The sequence below is a fragment of the Parus major genome, chromosome 9, assembly GCF_001522545.3.
Source record: "Parus major isolate Abel chromosome 9, Parus_major1.1, whole genome shotgun sequence".
Taxonomy (NCBI): domain Eukaryota; kingdom Metazoa; phylum Chordata; class Aves; order Passeriformes; family Paridae; genus Parus; species Parus major.
In genome coordinates, this window is record NC_031778.1 from 14892375 (window position 1) to 14915877 (window position 23503).

The 23503-nt window shown below is 44.3% G+C and overlaps 1 protein-coding gene across 3 annotated transcripts in view; it reads right to left on the reverse strand.

Annotated features, from left to right (window-relative positions):
- The window catches only part of LPP (LIM domain containing preferred translocation partner in lipoma), a 311346-nt gene that overhangs the window by 155937 nt on the left and 131906 nt on the right, over nt 1-23503 (reverse strand). For all 3 annotated transcript variants that reach the window (XM_015637754.3, XM_015637755.3, XM_015637753.3), the window contains one exon: nt 8404-8526. In XM_015637754.3, the coding sequence (XP_015493240.1) occupies nt 8404-8526 (123 nt within the window). The remainder of the gene's footprint in view (nt 1-8403; nt 8527-23503) is intronic.

Here is a 23503-nt window from a genome sequence, read left to right on the forward strand (position 1 = left end):
CATTCACAGATGACTCTGCCTCTTACTTTAATGAACTAGGTTTTGAACTAGAACATCTTGGAACAATCCTGAGACACATCCAGGCTACAGATAGATCAGGTTTATTTACACACTGGTAGAGAAGAGTCTGATGTAGAAACTACAGGGCCAGGTCTCACTTTCTGTGGAGCTCTAGGTCTTTACATGTGTCCCTACCTGAAATGAAGCTGTGAATAGACCTGATCTGCCTTTGGAATGGCCAGCAAGGGCTCCAGGGAGAGGTTGTCCCTCCCTGGCAGGGCAGACCCTCAAAAAAATCCAGAGCACAGAGAACAGGATGGACCAGTGAGTGACAACACTATCCTAGAATGTCACTGATGTCTGTCCAAGGCCCTGTTTTACAGCAAGCTGCAAGGTCTCTCTTGTGCCTCAATTCTCCATCTGCAGAACAAAAGAACCAAACTTCTCTCACCCCAGGGCACAACAAGGATAAACACATGGAAAGTTGCAAGCACTCCTGCAAACAGGCAACAATAAGCAACAGGAACAAATTCACGAATAGTTTACATGCCAGGGCTTCCCAGTGTGTTAAAGCCTTCACCTTTCAAACTGTATTTAGAAATTACCACTGCAGAAGGCAGCTGCCCTGCTCTTCCAAGGAGAACAATTCCACAGGAACTCCCACAAACAGAATCTATACCTGCCCTCCAATGGTCTCTGGATAGATTCCAAGCAATTTCAAGGCACACCAAGGCAATGCCCTCCTTGCTGTGAGCGTGATGCATGAATCACAAAGTCATCACTCCCATTTTGGTGGAAATGGCCTGGGGAATACGCCCAGCACAGTCCACAGTGGAAGCAAAGTCCCAAGTGATGTATTGCCATGCAGGTGTTTCTACAAGTTGCTGTGCTGTTCCCTTGGCGCTGAACTATTTCCTTTCCCTAGCAGGGAGGGAAACGCAGCTGGTTCCTCCTGTGCACAGAAGAGAAAAACACAACACAAAAGGAACAGAAACCATAGAGAGCAGAGCAAAGGAAGCCTGATTTCCTATGGACTTGTGTCTTGCGTCTTGAGCAGACTCTGACCCTTCCTGTTCTCATCTGTTACCTCTCCTGACTGCCCCCCTGCTTCCCTTCTCCCCCTAGTATTAGCCTTGGCATTTGTCTGTGTGTGTCAGCCAAACAATCCAGGTTCCAGGTCAGAGATCCTGGTTACAGCACAGTCTGGAAGAGCAAAAGTTCAGGACACACAGCAGGCTTGGAGCTCACTGTGCACGTGTGGAGTGGGGCAACCCCATGGGCCGAGCAAGAATAGCCAGAACCTCCCTGCAGCTCCCCAAGACAGGGATCTGAGGGACCTCTCCTCCCCAGCCACAGAATTCCTTGCACAGAGACCGCCCCCACAGACCCACTTAAAAGTGGTCACAGAAATCAAACCATATGTGGGGAGCAGCCAATGGCTGGACACCAGTGGGTGCTGGGCAGGAAGAATTCATCAATTGTGCTTTCATTTCAAAAGGCTCCAGTTATTTCCTTGGCAGGCACTGGGCAGAAGAGTGGCTGCCACACACGGGGAAATCAACCCCACACCCGAGACCTCTTGTAATGTTCCTGACAGGAGGTGTTCTCACACAAGCTCTGCCCCTGCGTTCCCGTGGGGTATGAGATGAAGATAAATCCATGACAGGGTGCCCATGGTGTGGCCTCAGCTCCTCTGGTGACTCAGGCATAAACCAAGTTATCTGATCTCCCAGTGATAGGTTCCTCCCCTGCCCATGAGACAGCCAGTGTACTTCTCCATTTCACAGGGCTGCAGTCATGGTGGTGAATCTGATGCTGCTGAAGCACTCAGATGCATCGATCCATGCAAGAACACGAGCGGAGGCTGCGTCCCAACAAAACACAGGTTCCTGCCCCAGAGGCAGCTGCTCTTTGCTGGCTGGACACACGGACAGCTCGTGAAGTACACCGCAGCCCTTTGAGGAGTGTGCCAAACCACAGCGAGTGCCAAAATGCAAGGATGGGGAAATGATGACAAGCTTCCGGAGATGATGGCTTACAGCGGCTCGGTCCCATTGTGGGGAAAAAGATGGAAAACAAAACATAACAATAGGTAGAAGGCCTTGAAAAGCTTTAGAGAATAAGAGCCCTGTTCTCAACCACTCACAGCAAAACAATCACAAATGCAGAATGAGAAAAAGACCACATTATGAAGTACTATTTGCTTTTTATCACTGTTCCCAAAGTAAATGTTTATCTTTATCCATATACAAATTTGAGATGCCTGCACAGATTTTAAAGTCCAATATATCCAATACTAGTCATCATCTAAAGCTTTAGCCAAGCACGTAGGCAGAAAACCAAAATGGATGCAGAAAAAGAGGGAAGAAATGGAAAAGGAAACCTTACTGATATTTCTGTGAACTTGATTATATATCAGAAAAAGAAACAGCAGGAGTAGTACTGATTTATTTTCACTCTGATGATAGTACAAGAGGAAGAAATAATACCCTGCAAAGGTCACTCTTATCCTGTTCATCTGTGACAGCTGATAATCCGGGATCGCAGAAAACTTTCTTTAAAAATCTTCATGGACATGCTCTTATCAAAAGGATTAAGGTTTAATACATACCAGCAGATGCAACCGATTCAGGCATCTGCTAATCAGAGCAGCATCAGCTGCCGCACGCACCGGCTGGAGCTGATGACTGCGGGAAGGTTTCCCTTCTTATAGAGAAACACCAAATCCAAACGTACATTAAATCATCTCTTGGCTGTGCCTCCCAACTCACACGTTCATGGCTGAGCATCCCTGTCCTGTGCACGCTCCTGCCTGCACACACGTCAGGGACGGCAGGACAGATGTGCTGCTCACAGCCAGCGCGCCCACAGTGGTCCTCCCGGAAAGCTCCAACCCTGGGACCACCTCAAACGCCACCCACATGGGGTGGGAATGTCACTCTGCCTTTTGAGAGGGGAACCACAGCAGGAAGGGTTTCTGGATGTAGAGGCTTTGCATTTTGAGTGCTGGGAGGAGCCTACTGAAATCACTCCAGATGGGATTTTTCCTTTCCTATTTTCAGTAATCCACCCGGATTTTCCAGACAGCACAAAGCCAGCGTGCTGCTGCTAGCAGGATCACAGCTCTCAGTGAACCCATCTTCAGAACAACCCATGCAACTCCTGATGCCCATGACTGTGGCAAAAGTGTCACAGCCCACCGAGAACAGCCATAGCCAACACCCTGCAGTGAGTCTGAACAAGCCATCTGACACTGCTCCAAGGGCTGGAGCTCACCAGCTCAAGGCCAGCTTGGGCACACCACTGTGAGCCACTGTCATTCCTCTGTGTCCACATGAGCCGTCCAAGCTCATGTGGACACAGCAAAACAGCAGCACTCACAGCCTTCAGGAAAAGCAGTGTCTTGCACAAAAGCTCTGGAGTGGCTGGATGATCCTACTAAAAGGTCATCAACCCTTTAGGATGGACAACGGGTGCTTCTCATTTTCAGCAGATGAGCTTATTTCCAATGAGACCCTTTGTCCTACAAAAGAGATTCAAATCCCTACAGAGCCCAAAAAGCACAGACCTCAAGAGAACAAATACAAAGAGCCCTTTGCAACCGGGAAAGCATTGCCTGGCTATTGTGGTGTGCTGCTGGACACTGAAGACACCTTGGCAAAGCAGTGCAGATGCCCAGCAGTTAGATGTGCTCAGACCAGCAGAATGAGGCCAGAAAATTTTTATTTACCTCAAATATCGTATGTAAAGATGGCAGAAGCTAAGCCATCTATTTCAGCCCAAAGTGAACATCTGAAAAAGCCATATCCCCCAGAGTCCCATAACTGAGGAACCATAAAACTCTCTGTCACATTAATGCTACAGGAGGGAGGAATTCATTCTGAACCCACCAAATCAATCTCAATTTGCTTGTACCCCTAAATTTTCTTTCTTAAAAGAAATAAATACATTCCTGACAACAATGTTCTGTAACATACCCTGTGGACTGCACTTCCAAAATCCTTTTGGTGCAAACCAACCAAAGCAGCCAGGCTCAGGCAAGTACCAGGAACAATGAAACTGACTCTGAGCCTGGAGTAGAAAATTTGCACAAACATTCTGAGTTCAGATTCAGTGATCTGTTTTTCACAGAGCCTCATAGCCCAAACCAAGAGCAAAAATAAGGATCTTTCTCAAAGCTGAGGGAATGTGCTTCCCCTTGCTGGGTTGGAAGCTTTAATCATGGCTGGAGACACAACTCTGCATAAACCAACATAAAACACCTGAACTCGCAGCCATGCATTCTTGACACAGCTATAAGTGGGGCACTACAATTAGAAATTCACAGGAAAGAGACCTCCTAGGAGTCTTTTGCCTTGTTTTTGTTTTTTGTTTTGTCTTCAGCACTCAACATTTTGCCTTGGTTTGCCATCGTACAGCTGAAACTGTTCAAACCTGTCCGACCACTCTGCAAGAAAATACATCCACTGCCTTTCTCTGCTTTTATTATCCCCAAATGGTTATCAAGAGAAGTGACAGGATAACCACCAGCACTGTCAAACATTTAAATCCCTTTTAAATTCCAGTCATTAGAAGACATTATTTCCCAGTATGCTTGAAACTTAATGAAAATATATCACTGATTTTTTAATTTAATGTTCTTTACATTTTTATTGTTCTGTAGCTCACATTGAGAATAAGCCTCTTTTCCTTCAAAATAGTGCTCACTTTGGCTTAAAGTGTTGGATAGTGACAGATGTCTAGTACTGGGGGCAATGACACAGGGGCAGGGACACAGGCATGAATCCTTAGATATCTTGCCTAACTCTGCCTTCATGTTCCCCACCTGTTTGCACAACCACATCACCCAAAGGCCTTCAACCCAGACCAAGGTTCCACATTGCTACATGCCATACACATGGGGAGCAGGAGGCAAATCACACTGAAGAGGTTGCCAAGCTACAAGGACAGAAGAGATTTTGAGAGGAAGGAGAGGAGAAACACTGCATTCAAGGTCATTTAGCACAGCAGTGCTTGCTGGGAATGAAACAGGTCTCCAGAGTGCCCAGTTCCCTCTGGATCAAGCTGCCTCCAAGAGCTGTACACAAGTAGATTTCATCTTGGCCATGGTGCGTGGTCAAACAAGATTTTTTTTTGCTATTTAAATACTTAACAAATATTGGCTACAGAGCATTTGTTTTTAGAAAAACCTTAAATACCATCAGACCAGGTACATCTTATTACCTGGTACATCTCCCACAAAGTGCTATTTTGCCAAACAGACATCCTGTTGGAAATTCAGGATAAAACTCAAGATTTTTGGAAGGTAGGTGTCCAATTCCAGACGAAGCAATCATCATTCAATACATAATTCACAGCAGGGACAAAAAATCCTGAGCTTAGGTGTGCTGCTATTTCCAGTATTTCATTTTCACAGTCTCTGCTGGAAGCCCTTTCTCCAGAGTCACAAAGTTTTCTTGTCTTTTAAAAAATGCAAACATTTGCTTTATGGGCTGAAATTTAGCATGTTTGGTTTCGGGTGGTTTGTTATTTTTTTTGGTTAAGGTCTTGCTGCACTGATCTCTTATGCAAGGATTTAAGCAGAACAGGCAAAAACTGGGGAAAATACCCTTTAATAGAGGAGTCAGATGACCACAGCATTCACTAGGCCTCTACTTAGGGGGTTCACACAATTTATGACTTGCCCCTGCTCCCATCCATGGAAATTATGCACCTAATATCTTGTCTTTTACTAATGTCTCCTTTTACTAATGAAAGATACAGTGGGTTCTCTGCCTCTAAACTTTCCAATGAGTTACTGCAATTTAGAAGGTGTGATATGTACACAGAAGCACATTGAAGCTGCACAAGAGGAGCTCTGTACTTTACCCATCACACTAGTACTTCCAAACTGCAGCAAACAGGAGGAAAATATTAATTAGATTTTTTCATAATGCATCTGCAGTTCTTCCAACAACACCCGAGGCAAATTAAAGCTCATATGCCACTGCAGTCATGGCAATTTTGAGATCATGTTGGTCACCTTGTCCATTTCAATTTACTGTACCAGAGGGCTAGAACTGGTCATGCTGGTGAAGGTCATGCAGATCCTTTCAAAAACTTCAGTTCTAGCTGAATTCTTTAAATAAAGTCTCTCCTACACCACCTCACATGACAGAAAACATCCTTAGATGCTGCTCTGTTGAGGCTAAAGATGATGATTTAGTCTTGTAATTTTCTGTGCTTTTAGTTATATGCAATTTTGAAAGAAAAAAAACTTGCATTTAATCACTTCTGACTGCTTCTGTGACTCAGTCAGAGAGACTTTTGCTCGCAAGACACGGACTCAGCCCTTTGCTTTCCTATTCAGCTGCTGAGAACTAGGCAGGACCCCGAGGTACCAGGAGGGCACTGCTGACCACAGGTATCCAAACTCTCTCCCCTCCTTCTATTACTGGTGGTCAGTTTCAGCTCATGGCAGTGCCCTTTCACCTGCCCAGCAAACAAAAAAAGTCACCAGTGACAGCCAGGTAAGCAATGCAGGGATGGTGCAGAGATTCACCCACGTCCTCAACAGCAAGGGCCAAGGGATATTGTCTGGGGTTAATGTTGGCCCACCCTTTCTGAGAAACATCCCTCTGTGCCAGAGGCACCCCCTGGTGCACTGTGTGTCTTTGCAATCTTGAACTCGTACCAAGGATCAAGAGAGCTTCCCTTTGTGTGAATTTAGTCCAATGGGCTGCGTATGTTAAATAAACTGTGTGTCGTTACCCTGCCATCACTCCTAGTCCAGTGAGAGAGGATTATGCTACGATTTATCTTACGTTGCTTTAAAACTGTCTTGAAGATAATATAAAAAAGAAATGTAACAATAAAATTTCTTATTCCAGAATAGGAGTATCCCCAAGGGCAAGGTATTCCTATAAAATTATTATAATGCTTTAACCGCGTAAGCACAACTGAAAACATCTTCTCTGAAAACAAGTCATGGCTCTTTTTTCCTATCTGCAGCCATTATCCTGATAAATTTGGGAAGGTCAGCTAAGGTGTAATCCAATAAATGTGCTGATGTTCTGAATAAGTACCTTACAATTTGCAGCCTAATCTATTATCCTACTATAAGACCATCAAATGACTCACCAGTTTTAATACTTAGTACAGATCAAACAAAGGAAAATATCAAAGCTTTACGTTCTAGTTCCACCTTTCAAGGACTTGTTTGAGTTCTCTTTAATTACAGGAGATGATACATCCAACTCTGGCATTTTCTTTCTCTTAACAGCTCTAGTTAGAAGTTCCTGCAGCAGTACTTTTCACAAGGCATCATTACATTAACCAAGACATGCTGAAAAGTCAGATAGACTGAATAAATCAAGTTGTGATTTGATCCCAGAGATGGAGTTCAGCTTCTTCTGCCCACCAGATCACACAGTGTGTAGTGCACCTGGGAGCCTCACCATCCAAGTGCTCCTGGGTGCAGGTGACAAATCTGCAGAGCCCCCACCTGAGCTGTGGCAGAAAGCCATGGGAACAAGCACATTCATGAACAGGAATGAGCTCATCATCTTGGAGGGTGATGAACTTCACAAGTCAGATTAAGTCCCAGACTTGGGCTACGACTTCAAAACCTCCAGAAACTCAAATACACCTGTACATATAGCTGTACACAGCCTACAGACCCACACACATGTAAGAAATGAGACCAGTCACGAGACTAGGAAGGAAAGACAAGGCATAAACATATCTAGGATGATTTTATGAGATCTCAAGAATTGCCCTTTTAAAAGTGCCATCAGGGTGTCACCACTTCCTCTGATAAATAGATGACATCTCACCAGAACTTAAATAGCTCCACTCAAGCACTACCTAGATGAGTGACAAAAATTAGCCAAGTCGCTGTCACCCCTGCAGTCCTCGTCTAGACACAGCAGAGAAGTGCGAATTCCAGTCTGCCTTGCTGGGCTACAGCCACCCTGACAGCTGAGCTCCGATCCAAGCCACTTCATGAGATGCGGATATCTGGATCCTTTGGCAGCACGACAGGCAAAAGTTAACAGAACAGAAAAACAACAAGAAAATAAAAGCACAAAAGTACTTGTGAACTGAGAAGGTTTTAATTCACAAGTCATTGTTGGTTGGAAGTTGAGGCAAATGAAATGCCATTTTTTGCAAGTATTTTTCTAACAATCTCTGTGGCAATCTGACAATCGGGACCAGAGCCTCTTTGCTCAGAGGTGCGGCAGCTTTTGAGCCGGTGCCCCCTCAGAGCAGCTGCACCCTTCTCCCCATTGACAGCCACATCTGGATGCTATCAGGAGGAACTGGCAGGCCCTCTCGCAACAAATACCAAGCACTTAGCAAATTGACTCCAGAAGTCGATGCTGGCCCCTTTCCCACTCGGTGTTTACACAACGTGCCACTAACCTGTTGAGGCCGAGGTTTGTATGGAGAGCTGCTCTCTAGGTCGGCCAGGATGCTGGTCAGAGAGTCGATTTCTGCATCCAAACTGCACCGCCTCTCCTCAAGCGTCTTGCCACCAGGCTTCACCTTAAAGAAGAAAGAAAAGTTCCAGTTATTCAAACCACTTGGCCTGGTGCTTGGCTTCTTACTGTCCTCACGGAGCTGCACCCATGCCCAGCAATAACTCTCAGGTTGCAGGGACAAACATGCTGAAATCCTATAGCTACCTCCATCTCACAGGAATTTATGCTGCTTTGGGGCTTTTCTTCACCTAATTGCCACAAAGGTCCCATTGTCTAAAAGTGACTTGGGGGATTAGCAATTCAGCAATCTGCTGCCAAACTGAAGAGGCAGGACACAATAAGATGTGCCCACACAATAAGATGGAGAAGATGTGTTATAGAACAATACCTGTCTGGAAAGACAAAGCTGGGGACAGGCTTGGAGCACCTGGATCATGAGAGCATTCTTCTACCATGTTCTCATCTCAGGCAAAGCACAAACAGAACAGAGCTACAAGCCACAGTAGCTAATGACTGGCCACGTGCACCTATTCTTATTTTAAATCAATTCTTGGTAGGTGTACCTGTCTGATTCAACACTTCTTCACAAATTCCATCTGAAAAATGAGCTCCTTCAAGAAGGAGTGAAAAGGTTCAATCCATTTCTAGCAGATTGAAGGTGAAGGGTGTGATTTGCAAAAAGCAGTCACAAAATAACATAAGTAAGGTCCTTATGAAAAGGCTTTTATGCAGGAAAGCCCATGCCCACAGCAAATGCCAACATGCAGCCAAGGACCTTAATTCAATACATTTTGCTTTCTTTCTGCTTTCAGAAATTTGCACCCAGGCTGGTAGGGATGCTCACTTTGAAGGGAAGATATATGAATTTTCACCACCACCACCCACCTCAAAAAGTAAAACCCAGAACTCAGCACCACAGCAAAGCATGTGACATTCAAGCCACTGTTTAAGGGCAGCACTGCAATCCCTGCTACAATAAGCATTTTTAAAGATGATTAATTCACAGGCTTTTTGATAAATCAACCTAGTGCAAAACCTCTGGGAAGGACCTTTGTGTTGTACAGCCCAACCCAACAGCAGGACCTCTCAACAGGGCACAAAGCCAGGTAAAGACCAGGAAACATCCTCCCCAATGTTTTCAGTGCTTTGGGAATTAGGAAGCTCCACTAGGAATGGGAAATTTATGAAAACCAGCTGAGGATCCCTGCCATGGAAAAAGCAGGTGCCAGGGGCTAGGACCACTGAGCCAGGCCACCACCAGGGCATGCACAGAAACCAGAGTTCTTGAGTCAAGTGAAATATTACACTGAAAGTCTTTTCTCAACCTGAGTTATTTTTCTTCTGTTCTTACATGTCTTACCTGCAGATCCCATGGAGAGGACAGAGTATCTCTGTGTATGTGTCACCACAGAGTTCAGTGCAGAAGAGCTCATTCAGAGCATGACAATGTCAATAGTAAAATACTAAAGAATTACCTAAAAACTTGCCTAATTTCAACTGCAAAAGCTGTTCAGACCATACCAGCACCTTCCACAGACAATCCAGCTCTGTTTGCCTTCACTCTCACCAAGTCACTTCAATTTTCCAAGCCAAAAGTTTGCCTTTTCCTTTGGCTCACTGGCTGTTCCAGATAGTTTTTATTTAAATTCCATTTTAGGAGCAGTCGATCATTACCTGTCTTAAAGAACTCCCCAGTCATCAATGTGACACATAAATGGCAAGCTGGTCAGAGAGACAGGCTATGCAAAGTAGGCAGCCTCTGATCTGCCAAACTTATACGTGATGAGGCATCCATCAGTTCCTAATGATTATTAAATCTTATTGGATTACAATATGTTTGGCTTGACTAACAAGAAAATAGAAGTGTGGCTTATGCAAGAACACACCATTTAAAAGGCTGAGAGTCAGATTAGAAAATACTTACAAACTCAACTCTTCTTGACTATTTTCATTATAGAGCCGAAGTCTTTCCATCCAAACCATTGTTCAAAATAAGAAATATTTTTCACAGGAACTAGCTCAGATCATTATTCCTGGCTAACTGCAGGCACCTGGCTTTTAAAATCTGCAAAAGTACAACTTCTTTTCCTCTTCATGGTTCTTGTTTGGTTTTAATCCCTCTTCCAGTTGTTGGCCTGTAACTGCCACAGGCCTCTCAGACAGAAAATCTGTGACTGCTCCACTCCAGAGAATTTTGAAACTAAGCAGACAAAAGTCAGCCTGGAAAGGAAAGGGGAGATGCAAAGGGCATCCAAGGCCCCAACATGTGAGGTGATAAATCAAGCCAATGGCAGACCCAGGAATAACACTGGAGTCCACACAGGACCTGCTTGGTACCCTGACCCTGGAGAGAAGGGATGGTGGCAGATGAGATCAGCCAATTTCATTTCTGCTTCTTAGCATTTCTGGGCCATATTATTCCCAGGTTCTTATTCCCCAGAACAATTATGCAATAGCTGACTAGCAAATGCTGCAGAACAAGTTATAAGGTTGTAAAAGTTAAATGTCCTTAGGAAACCTAGAAAAATAAAATATAACAGCATAGAAGCATCTCTATTGATTCTGGGCTCTGATTTATTTATTCAATTAAAACATAATCAACATAGATTAAGAGCCCAACTCTACAAATGCAGGAACATAATGCAGTGCAACAGTGCCAACAAATGACACTACCAGTGTGTGCCAGAGTTTACTGGGGCAGAAATGGACCTTAAAGACATTTAAGAAATGGCAGTCCTCACAAAGACAGGTTTCTGGATGCTTTTTCTTCCCCATCCCCACAAATCTTGAATTTTCTCTCTCCCCACAGTGCTCCATATTCAACCAAAGCATTTGCTGCATGGGAAAACTGGAGCATTTGCAACACCAACTTCAGCAAGAGAGAGTTAAGTTAATCCTCTTTCCATGCTTTTTGTCATGACGTTGCTATAAAAGTTTTATGATATTGTTCTGGAACAAAACCCGAGCGCCAGGTCCCAAGGCACAACAGGTTCGCACAGACGCGGCTCTGCTCCGAGGAGCCCGGGCTGGTTAAGCTCAGAGCCCCACAGATACAAACACCGGAACCAGAGGGAACTGCTAACTCTATTTCTGTCTGCATTTATGGCATTGTTGCAGACATGTCGCTTGTGCACCCCCTCTTCCAGCCAGCAGAATATGGAAAAATGGGTTTAAAAAGAAAAAGGATGCTATCTTTGGCTCAGCCAACGTGAGTTCGACAAAAAGCAAACGTAAGCCAACCCAGTCCAACAAATTACTCATGCCAGAGACTATCCACTCACGTGAGCTTCTGCAACGCCTACACTCCTATCCCCTGGCTCAGCCTCTGCTGTGAGTCAAAAGAGAGAAAAACAGCAGAGAGTTTCACTGCTTGGTTTGTTTGTCTGCCCCTGAATTCCTGGTGTGCAGCTCAGAGCGGCTCTGATGGTGAGCCACTCCTGAGCCACATCAACCCACTCTGCTCTGATGAAAATTTGCTTTACTTTTGCTAATCCATCCTACAACCCAACAGCAGTCAGTGCCACAGGTCCCCCCACACCACTCCAAGGAACATTCATTACAGAACATGCAGTGCAGAGGTCAACACAGGGTCTTAAATTTTGCCTCACTGTGCTAAAACAGTTGTAAGACTATTCACCAAGCTAAAAGACATGAAGAGCACAATGTTTTCCCTAGATGTCACTTCTCACAACCCTAGATCACCTACTCTTATAATATTTTGTAACTTTCAGCAGAGGAACAACAATGTCTCTCATTTAACCAAGCCAGCTCCTTGCAGCGGGCTCAAAGAGAAGAATCTGGCTCCCAGATGTCCTTCCTAGCTCCTGCTCCAAATTCCTTTTCCTACCCAGGCCCAGCTGCCTCTCTGTTATTCTGCTTTCCCCTGTCTCCATGCCCTGCTTGCTGCTCTGCAGGGCTGTAGCTCAGGCCAGGCATTGGCCCCTGGGATGGGAGATGCAATGTGGGCTGCCAGGTTGGCCTGTGAGCCAAACTGCTGGTGCCAGGTGGTGTTGCTGTGTCAGGGAAATGTGTGATGGAGAGTGGCTGTGCAGCAGCGACCTGCTGACATGGGTGGCAGGCTACAAGAAACCCCAGAGCCCCAGCGTGTATCTTCTACCAACTAACACAAGGCAATGGACAATCTCCTGAATCCTGTGGGAGCATCAGGACTTTCTCAGCACAGTGCAACTTTCTAGCATCAATATTCACTATCTCTCCCTCCACCTCAAAAGTCTTGTCTAACAGAGGCTGAGCTCAGCACATTTGCATGTTTCCTGAGTGCTGTGGCCAGCTCATCCTCTGAACTGTGTCCCAGGATCGTGAGCTGTCATTCGTGGGAAATGTAATGCTGGTTTATCTGTGCAGACACGTCCAAGACAGCAGAGCTGCAGCTAAACACACAGCCTTCCTTGTAGCATCAGCTAGTCCACATGCCATGCTATCACAGGTCACTGATAACCTCCTAACTCACAAGTGAAAGACTGGGGATGAGCACCATGGATATCAGGAAAGGTCACAGCTAATGACTCCAAACAAAGCTGGGGGCCCACAGTGCCTTCTGCTCCCAGTACATTGGTTTTACTGGGAGCCTGAAGTGCTTGGGAGCTCTCTTTGAGCTGCAACACATCAACACCTTCTGCATTTACACATCCAATAACAGGGAAAAGCAGAAAAGCCTTCTGGGGCAAAGGAAGGGCAAAAGCAACAAGAGAAGCAACTGGAATTTAGGCAAATCAGGAGTTTTGAGCAAGTAGATAGTACATAAGGACTTCTGCCCTGAAAGACTTTACTGTCTTTTCCTCCAGCAAAAGCCAGTGAACCACAGGTGAGTTGGTAGAGCTGGTAAATTCAGTGCCCACTGCCTGCTTCCACCAGGCTGCACCCATGGCAGCCACCCACCATGCTCTGCAGGCTGTTGTAATCCTGGGGTAGGCACGGAGGTGGTGGGAGAGCCAATAAAGCAGGAGTGAGCCTCTCCTTATGCTCCATGGCCTTGGGCACTGGGCTTAGACAGAGATGCAGACAGAGCAAGAAGGATGCGGTTCTTATTTCCTATTTTAGCTGGGGACAGGTGAGGGACAGAGAAGTGTTTGATGTCAATAGTAGCCACTGTACTGACAAGAAGAGACTGTGAGAAATGTTAACCAGGAAGAAGAAAGGAAGTGATTCAGTCTTGATATACTTCAGGCTGAGAGTTGTGTTTAGTTTTCCCTTTTTTTTTTCTCTTTCTTTGCACTTTCTCTAACAATATCACTGCCAGAGGCAAGGTCCTTTACAGACACACACCCCTGCTACCTCGTCTCTTATTCATTCTTCTTTCCAAGGTCACAAAAGCCATCTAAAGCCCCAAAAGAAATCACAGTGGCAAAAAAAGATGCATACTGAAGGGCATCTATCAGCAATATGAAGCACCCTTAAGAGTTGCTGTGTCTATTCTCCCCTAAGCCTACAGACAAGTGTAAACATTTTCTTTCAAATTCCCTAATGTAAATTTAAACAGTCCCAAGAGGCTGCCCCCCCACGCACGCACATGGAGACAAGAGCTGACTGCAGCATTCAGGGCAAGGGGGGTCTGAGATGCTTGATTGATGCCTGATCTCCGTTCCAGGCACCAAGGAGGGCTGGAAAAGAAGTCGTGCCCTTTAAAAACAGAAAGATTGAGTCTTTTGAAACAAATCTGAAATGATGGAAGATTTCAGCAGATGTGACCGCAGTGATTTCACCAGATGTGATTGTATCAAGGATCTAATAGAAAAGAACTTCCCTGCTGTTCCATCAGGCTGAAGCCAGGCCTGAAATATCCTTTTTAGTCTTTTGATGACATCAAGGATAAAAGCCAAAGGGAAGTTAGGTTTTGATTTATTTTTTCCCCTTGCTCTTTCATTTTTTCAGGCACAGAATAGTTTTACCTGGTTTGTGTTGCTGGATATTAGCAGGAACCAAAGGAAAACACTTCAAAAGTTTAAAGAGGGCTGTTCAAAGGCACCATTTGGTGCCTCTCAGATGCCACTGTCATTTAACTGAGCAATGTTTCTTTGACTCCAGCCACTTTTGAAGATTTCACTGTAAAGAGGCAGGTCGGGCCTACCTGGAACAGGGCTTGAACAAGGTGCAGGTGATCATCTACTAAACACCAGCCTATATGGTCCCAGAAAGGGCCAATGAATGGGCAAATACCTTCCTTTGGCAAAGGTCATGCCAGCAGCTATGCCACAACAAACTGCAGGCAGCACACTGGGGTAAAGGGAGCTGTGCTCAGCCACACCTACAGCCATTAGTCTGGGGTAACCACAGTCCCATATTCAATTTCTCCACTCGTGGAAAACACAAATAGCACTGGGAATCCAGACTGAACTCATTTCTGAAGCAACAAGGTGTGGTATAGATCTGCACAGGCTTTCAGCTGGGGCAAACAAACAATCAGATGAAGGAAAGTTATTTGTTAAGCATTGCTAGGAGACACCTTGAAAAACCTTAACAACTGATTTAAAAACTCACTGTGGTGCAGGAAGCTTATGAAAAGAACAAATAATAAAAACATTTTTTAAAAGAAAAAATGCAGAGAAAGCAGATAACAAGAAAGCATGAAACTAGGAGGCATCAGTCTCCAAACAAAGGAAAGGGGTAGGTGTTTTGTCACACAACACACTGCTAAGCTGCAGAGCTATTTCTGCTGCAAGACACTGTGGTTGCTATGAGTTTACATGGATTTCAAAAGCAGCAGGAGAAACACATGGAGGAAAACTCTAAGATACATAATAAATATAAAATGTTCTGTGCTTCCCTTTCACACTTTATTCTGGTCACTAGTGCTTGATTTGGCTCTAGAGACAATCATATGAAGTCTCCACTTGTGTTTTCTATCCACCTGCTGACACCTACCAGGAGTCACATCTGCTTGTGGGTACATTCCAGACTCTGCAGGTAAATAACTGACCACAGCCCTAGGTGCCAGGGTTTGGCCCAACACCTGTAAACCAATTTCTTCCTTTCTTTTAGCAGATGCAAGAGAAATTACAGCCAACTGCACTCAGCCTGCTGGGATGCATAGATAAAAGAAAGCAAAGACTCTTGCAGTTATGAATCTGTATGATAATAAAGATTTATATTTCCCTAGAGATCAGTGTGACAGACATTGTTCTCACACAATACCAAGGAAATATCCCTGTCCCAAGGAGCTTATTGTCAATTGGATACCAGCCCTGGGAAGGGAATGCAGGTAGAGGGGTGGGGGCAAGGTGCTGAAACTTGGAGATACAACCAAGTTCCTCCAGGCCACCAGATGAAGAAGCTAATCCCCTGGGCAAGCCAGCTCCTTAAAGGACATTTTGTTCTCTGTATTTGCCATCCAAGACCTGACAAAACATGCCAGAAGAAAACAAACCCCTGTCCAAGCCATGCAAGCTCCAGCTCCTCCAATTCTGTTGCAGGACAGGCCTGATTTCACAGGATGTGGCTGGATCTGAGCCATTGCTGTGGCTAGCAACTGGACTGTGGGCCAGTGGGGCCCGTGGTCATCTTCCATCACTTAATAAGCTCTTAATAAGCTGCTTAATAAGCTCTTGCTCTCTGCTTACCCTGAGAAGGGCCCCAGCCCCAACACCAGCACACTGGTGGGGGCAGGATGTCAGTGGTGTGGATGAACAGTAATCCAGGACCACGTTCCCTTCCCAGCACTTCCTGCCCCTAACACCAGAGGGATGGTTTTGCCACAAACACCCGTGGTTAGTCCAGAATTCTCAAGAGGATTTGGCCATGGCTATTAGATAAATGAGCAGAGATTAAAAAAGGATGGAAGGGCCTCATAGAACTTCAGCCAACAGGATCCATAGCCTTGGGGTAAACTCTGCTGAAGCCCTGGATCAAATGCCAGCATTGATTTGATGGGACATGGACACTAGACCACGAGAAGATCTGTAATATTCCCTGTCCTTCTGCCACCCCTGAGAAAAACAGAAGGCATTTATGCAACAGGAATAAAGAAGATGCAGCAAACAGTGTTAAAAAATCCTCTTTGCAGCCCAGAAGTGTGCTCATAGGTGCCTTGAAACCAGACAATACAGAGGTCCTGTGCTGTCTGGTCCCTCAGCCCCATCTGCTCTGCCTCAGGATGGTGTTACCCTGCTCCCTGCTGCATCACAGGCTGACACCTCCACCTCGGGCATATAAACCTGCACCCAGCTCTTGTGGGTTTCTCACTGCTTTGTTTCACTCACAGAAGGAAGTCCTGGAAATGTTAAGATTGGCTAAATGGGGCTTTTAAAAGAGCAGTGCTTCTCTGGGCCTCTGCACCAAAAAGCAGCGTAACAAGAAATGCCTTTCAGCTGACCAGAGGATCTTCACGCTGTGGGCCAGAGAATATGTGGGGAAAGGCACCACAATGCTCAGCACATGAAAGCAGCAGGATGGATTTGATAAGGAACAGTCAGGGAATGAAGAGAGAGGAGGAGTCCCATGAGCCAACATCTGCCAGAGCAGCAGACCCGACAGTCCTGAGAGTTTACTTAACATGTCTGATCAAAAGCTTTGGGAGTCTTGTCTGTGTTAAGTGCTACCAGATGCGAAATCAGCAGCAAGATGAGAAGTGTATTAATAAACTAAGGAGGCACATAAAGTTATTTGAAAACTGAATGGGGAAGGTGGGGAGAGAAGGGAGAGAATAAAACCAGTTTATTTTTCCATTAAGGCAATTTAATATTCTCAGGGCGGAGTTACAATTACTCGTCCTTGGGAATTAAAACTGAATTTATGAAACATTCCTGTTCATCAGCAGAATATATAATAAGAACTGGAATATATAATTTTTTTCTTTACACTTTGGGCAGGACAGCACTTCTGTCCACAGGGCAAGAACAGCTGGCCATGAAGTCTTTTTGACTCAGCATGACTTTCACTGACTTTAACTAACTTTGCAGCAGCAGGGAATATATCCCTTTTCTTTTAATTAATGCAATTACATTAGGACTCATTATTGACAATTATGGTGACTGTTAAAAGTTTCCCCTTTCTTTGCCCACTCCCCCACCAACTTAAAATCTGCTCCAATATCGTCACAAATTAATGTTTAATTAGCCATCAAGCAGAGCTGAGCTTCCCCACAGAGTATTGCTGCTTACAGAAAAACTGAGAAATAGGAGAACATAGCGGATATTTCATCATCTGCCTCCAAGGGGAACCATAACCAAAGAGCAGCCAATTACCCCAATACAGCTGCAAAGTTTAATCAATGTAGAAACCAAATAGCTCATTAAGTGCCCACTGCAATAATGGAAGACCTTCCCACTGACTCATATGACATGAATGTTACATTTTTAAAAGATCCATTGGTGATGTCAAAGAGCACAGACTCTGTTCACCTTCTGGCCAAGTCGTGATCTTCATCTTTCCTTTTCTGGCACAAGAAAAGAGGTAAGAGGAGGATTCCTCGGACAGCACGGGATGTGTCTGACAAGCCATGAATTACACACCCCTGTGCACAAGGCAATCTGCCACACCCAGCCCCACCACTCTGCATTTATATCCCAGACACCATCTCCTGCCAGGCACAAGGAAAGCACACAGCTGAAGGTGATTTTTCTTTTTTCAAAACTTGAGGTGAGTCTGGCACTGGCATACTGTGTCCAGTATGGGAGGCAGCAGTTTAAGAACTTGAATTGCCCCCAAAAAGCAGGAAACAGCTGAAAAGGAGACACACAGAGAACTCACTTGGTTTCACCTATGAAGGAGACTGAGTAGCTCAATAGCAATATCTAAACAGTTTCACAGGATGAAAATGCCAGATACTACAAGGCTGTCCAATCTAGCAAAACAGAAAAACACAGAGCAGTCAGAAAGCCAAAGCTATGGAAATTCAATTTAGAAATAACAGAAATGTTCATTTATGTGTAATACTGCAGGCAATTAAATGTTAAAACAAATTTCCAAGATTTCTCCACCTCTTGATGTCTGTGGATCAAGGCTGGATGCCTTTGGTCTCCCCCAGTGACCAGGCAAAGCTTTCTGATCTGCGATAGCCAGAAGGGCACAGCTGACAATTTAATGGCTCTGCCTGGCCCCCACCTCAGCAGAGGTGAGAAAGAAACAGCTCTGCCAGTCCATAAAGATCTATTGACATCACTTTGTGTTTGCACCACTTTAACTGGAAATTAAATTTACATGAACAAACTCTATCCCACACAAGACTGCATATTGTGACAGTTAAATAAAGAGCTTTTTAAAAGGCGCACGTCTCAGGCAATTTAAATCAAAAAAGATAGGTTTTGTTAAAGCTACCAATTTCAGAAAATTAAGGTTGACTAAAACTGTTTTTAAAAACTCCTTTTGGAATTTAATCATATATTGGAAACTCATATGCAGCTGTTTGTGTCACCTGCAAAAAGACTGTATAAAACATAAGCATATGCTTAATTTTACATGTGTGCTTAAGTTCTATGAACTTTAATGAAGTTTAAGCACACAGCCAAGCTTCTCTGAATTTGAGAAAGCATTCCTGAGCATGGGCTGTGAAGCTATTAGGAAATCACCAATGAGAAAAAAAGTAAAATTAAAACTGGCTGGTCAATTTTCACAGCCTGAGTAAGCACTAGGTCCAGAAAATAAATATATAACATATTTCTGAGTTTGTTTGCTTGTTTTTCTGTAATAGGAAGAGGTGAGTGCCAAAATGTTTGCAAGGATTCCCCATGAACCTGGCAAAATGTCAGCAAAATGGATGTACAAAACTACATGAAATTCAATAGCTTGGGTTTGGCTTCTGAGGAAATGAATCATATTAAAAATCTACTATATGTCTCACAGCTCAGAACAAGAAAATCTGGACTCTGCCTCAGTCTGCACATTTTTGGGGTGGTCAATGGCTGCAGTTCATGGGGCAGGCAGGCCTCAGCTGGGCAAACCCCACAGTCTGATTCACTGGAGAAGGTCCTTGCCTTCAAGAAATCTGCAATCTCATTTTCCAAACCATTAGGCCTACTTCTACATTCCCTTCAAGGCTGCCAGATGTGTCTGGAATTGGATTTGGCTGGCTGATCATGGGCTTTTATTTCTTTTTTAACAACAACTGCCTTGTTCGGACACCTTACGTTCTACACATCTCCGAAGTGGGAACCTCAGCTGAGGAAAAGGGACCTGAATCACACAGAAAGCTGAACAATAATTTCTGCTGCCCTAAAATGGAATCCACAGTGTGCAGATCTCTCCTGGGCAAGCTCCAAAATGTAATTTGATACTGTCCACACGCAGATAAATGAGTGTAAAGTGCTGTCTTTCAATTAGAATTTGTGCATCAGAAAAGGTGGTGTCCCCAGTACACATCAGACCTTGGGAAAACAGCTTTTAACTGTATGTCTGCTTGGGGCCAACAGGCCAAACTTCTGCACTGAAAGCACGTTCCTCACCTGAGTGTCTTTAGAGGCTGACCTGAGCCCAGAAGTGGCCACATGCTGCTCCCCAAGGACAGCCCTAGCACCAGCCCTGCACACCCGGGCTCTGCAGCCCGCAGCAGTGCCACCCTTCAGGAGCACAGACAGGGGCACTGCAGGGCTGAACTGCAGGAATTTGCAGAACCAGAGACAGGGGAAAGCAACGCAGGAGCTGAAGAGGAAGGCCAGACCTTTAATGTGACAAGCCATGAGACTGTCCCCATGGCAAAAGAGAAACATGGAGACGGAGAGGGAAGGAGCTGTACTTGTAAAGCACCTTTGTCGCTTACTGACTTCAGCAACACTTGGGAGTTGCTACAACTTTTTCAAACATTTATATTTTACTTCTCTCACCATTAAAACCAATACTAAAACCATCACATGATATTTTCCAGATGCTCTTCCTTACCTGTTGTGTGTAAAAGATAATCAACATCCTGCATTTTAATCAGCAAATCAAACAAATGCGATTGTGAGAATGGTCCTTCAAAGATGGAGTTTTAAGGTAGCAGACACTTAAAATCATGTCTGGAACAAATTGCTTCAGCTCTGGCTGCAACATTTCTCATGGGTATTTCTACCACCTTTCAGCTTGCACAGTCACTGTGCCACACACTCCTTGCAGAGGCAACATTTTCTAACAACCAAATCACCCTTCATGGCAGCTGAAGCTGTTTTTTACCAGTGATAGAAACTGAAAAACAGAGACAGGAACCTGTATTTCAGCCACTTCCATTCTTGGAAATTAGATGTTTTCACAACTTCTCCATATCCACATCTCTTTGCTGCCAGATAAAATTTTCATCAAAAATAGGATGAACTTTGCCCTACTCTTTGAAAAACTCCAGGGCTCTAAAACTGAATTTTGGCCACAACTGGATTCTCCAATCAGTAGAGTTCTATTTCCTTTCATCTTGTATGGCCAAAGCTCTTTTCTACACTGCACAGCATCATAGTACTTAAAGCACCCCAAGGTGGGAATCTGACTCTGCTCTGTCACTTTCCAGACTACCACCATGCCCAAGTTGCATGGAAAGACTTTGACTTTCTAAACCACATCTTCCAATCCCAGCCAGCTTCCCAGAAAAGACATAACAATTTGTCTGCTGCAGTTTTTTGCATTCCTTCTTGTTACTGACAGTCTGTTTATTTTAGTCTTGCTGCTGCATTATAGTTCCCTAATGCAACACAGGCTACCCAGGATCTGAGACAAGAGCAACCCATCTCACAAGAGATTTTCCCTAGGACCTGCTAATCCAACAGCAGACTTAAATAGCACTCAGATATGAGAAGAATGGGAACTTCTGCATTGGTAATGTTATCTCACTCTGTCCCATCACACTGCTCATCTGCTTTGATAGGAGAGTTCCCACATCTTCATTATCTTTTTATTTTCCCTCTGCTTAAGTAATTCTACCTTAGATACAATGATGTAATTCCTTGTTTTTTGTCTGTCACCAGCCAAGTTCTGACAGAATAAAACTGCTTGCTTTTTCTGCATGCTCTCCATGCCTCCACTATTATTTCCACATTCATATCTCTATTATCCATGGGTATAATCCAGGATACAGATTAACCTCTCTGCAGGTGCCAGCTATAGCTGACTCCATCATTTGCAGTGTGACAGTGTCCCACAGAAATGTGTCCACAGGACCAAGGAGATGCCCACCAGGGTTTGTGGCCTTGAGTACAGCACTGGGGGAGCACAGCCTTCTGTTTGGACCCAAGATGGCATGTGTGCTATGTCTTAACCTGGGAGGGATTTACCTTCATCAGCTCTGACCATCATAAACAGCAACATTTATGACCTTTCTGTTTCCTCTCACAAATTTTTAGGAGGCCATATACCCTTATTTGCACATAATCTGTACCAGACTTTTGCTTTCTTCTGTTCCTTCACCTCATCACCTGCTGATTATCAAATGGCAGATTCTCAAAAGCTGCCCTGTTTCATCTCTGAAAGCATCTCCCAGCCTCAGCCACAGAGCTCTCCTCCCAAACAAGGCACAAGTGTGCAGGTCCTGGCACATCCTGTGTGCTGGGTGACTGTATTAAACAATAATACAACAAATACATTAAATAACACAGTAATAAGCATGATGAAAATAATGAGCACAGTTAACTGTTTGGGTCCTTGCTTAATTGTAGTCCTTGCCAAGAGGTTCAGCTATTAAAGGCTGTGTTGCATTATAACATTGCCAAGATATTAATAGCTAGGCAGGGAGATGAATGGCAAGCTTACACTGCACAATTAAAACTTTTCCAGTTTACCCTTTCAGTAAGATTTGTGGTTTATAATAAGCATCTTTGTCTATTCTGAAGAGAGTAAGGATTGGAAGGTTACATGGATGGGAACAGAGGTTCATTAAAGATTTAAAATAGAATGTGGTTTGGCATTGTAAAATAAACATGCGTATAAGATGGGATGCATCAAGAGCTGCCTGAAAGAAGTGCTCAGTGTTCCTTTCCTCTTGTGATCCTGGATCTACTGGTCATACTACCCACAAAAAGGGATGAAAAAGCAGCAGGGATAAAATGTGCATGCTTGCTCCCAGTAATGTGAAGGTATGTGCTCTATATCCCCACTCATGATTGATTTCTTGTACATCTATCTAGAGGATGCAAAAAAAAAAATATATATATACACACACGTATAAGAAATGTATGCATTTTATCTCTCATGCATCCCAATATTCATCAACATACACAGATATTATATTTTTGATTTTTCTCACCCTAGGACCTAAAAGTCCCTATTATAGAGCAAACACTTAATGACCTGTAGAGACCCATTGAGCATTTAAACATTTAGAGAACATACATATTATTTGTTTAAGTGTAACTTAGAGCACAGCACATTCCTGTTTCTCAAACACATGAGGAAGGCAGGAAGGAAACAGATGAAAAGAATTCCTGCAAAGCCAAGGTTTGAGTAAGAGGGTTAACATTACCAGGTAATTTATTTATACTGTTGGACACAGCTTCAATTTAGATAAAAGGCAGATGCTTATCACATGGATTTTAATAAATCAGGTTAGAAGTCACAGAAATCTGCAAAAGCTGGATCTTGAATGGCAAGCAAGGCATACAGACTGTGGCTTTATTTACAGAGTTTCTAGGAGTTACTGATCCCTCCTGCAGTCAGGCAGCCCTGCCAGCAGTGAGAGCTGCCCTGTGCTACCAACATTCCTCGCCAGTGAGCACCTACAACCAGGCCAATAATCCTGATGATTAACAAAATCTAGCACTAGAGGGAGGCTGAACACATGTTCTGCTCTCTTTGGCCTTTTCAGCTTCTCCAGTCATTAAAAGGCAGGTGATTTAAAGCAAACCCAGCACCAGCAGGCAGAGCCCAGCCTCTGAACAGGAGATGAGCTATTTAAGACAGCAACCTCCAGTGGCAAAATTCATGCTCTTTCCTCCTCAGCTATTTGCAAAGATGTGCACCCAAAATTAAGAAGTAAATTTAAAAAAACAAAACAAAAAAACCCAAAACCAAACAAAAACAATTCCTGTGTCCTGGCTGTTCCTTCAGCCAGTGAGTCAGAGCCCACAGAGGCACCACCGCCACCGCTCACAGGGAGCGGAGTCAGACAGCGAAACACCTGGAACCTCTTCCCT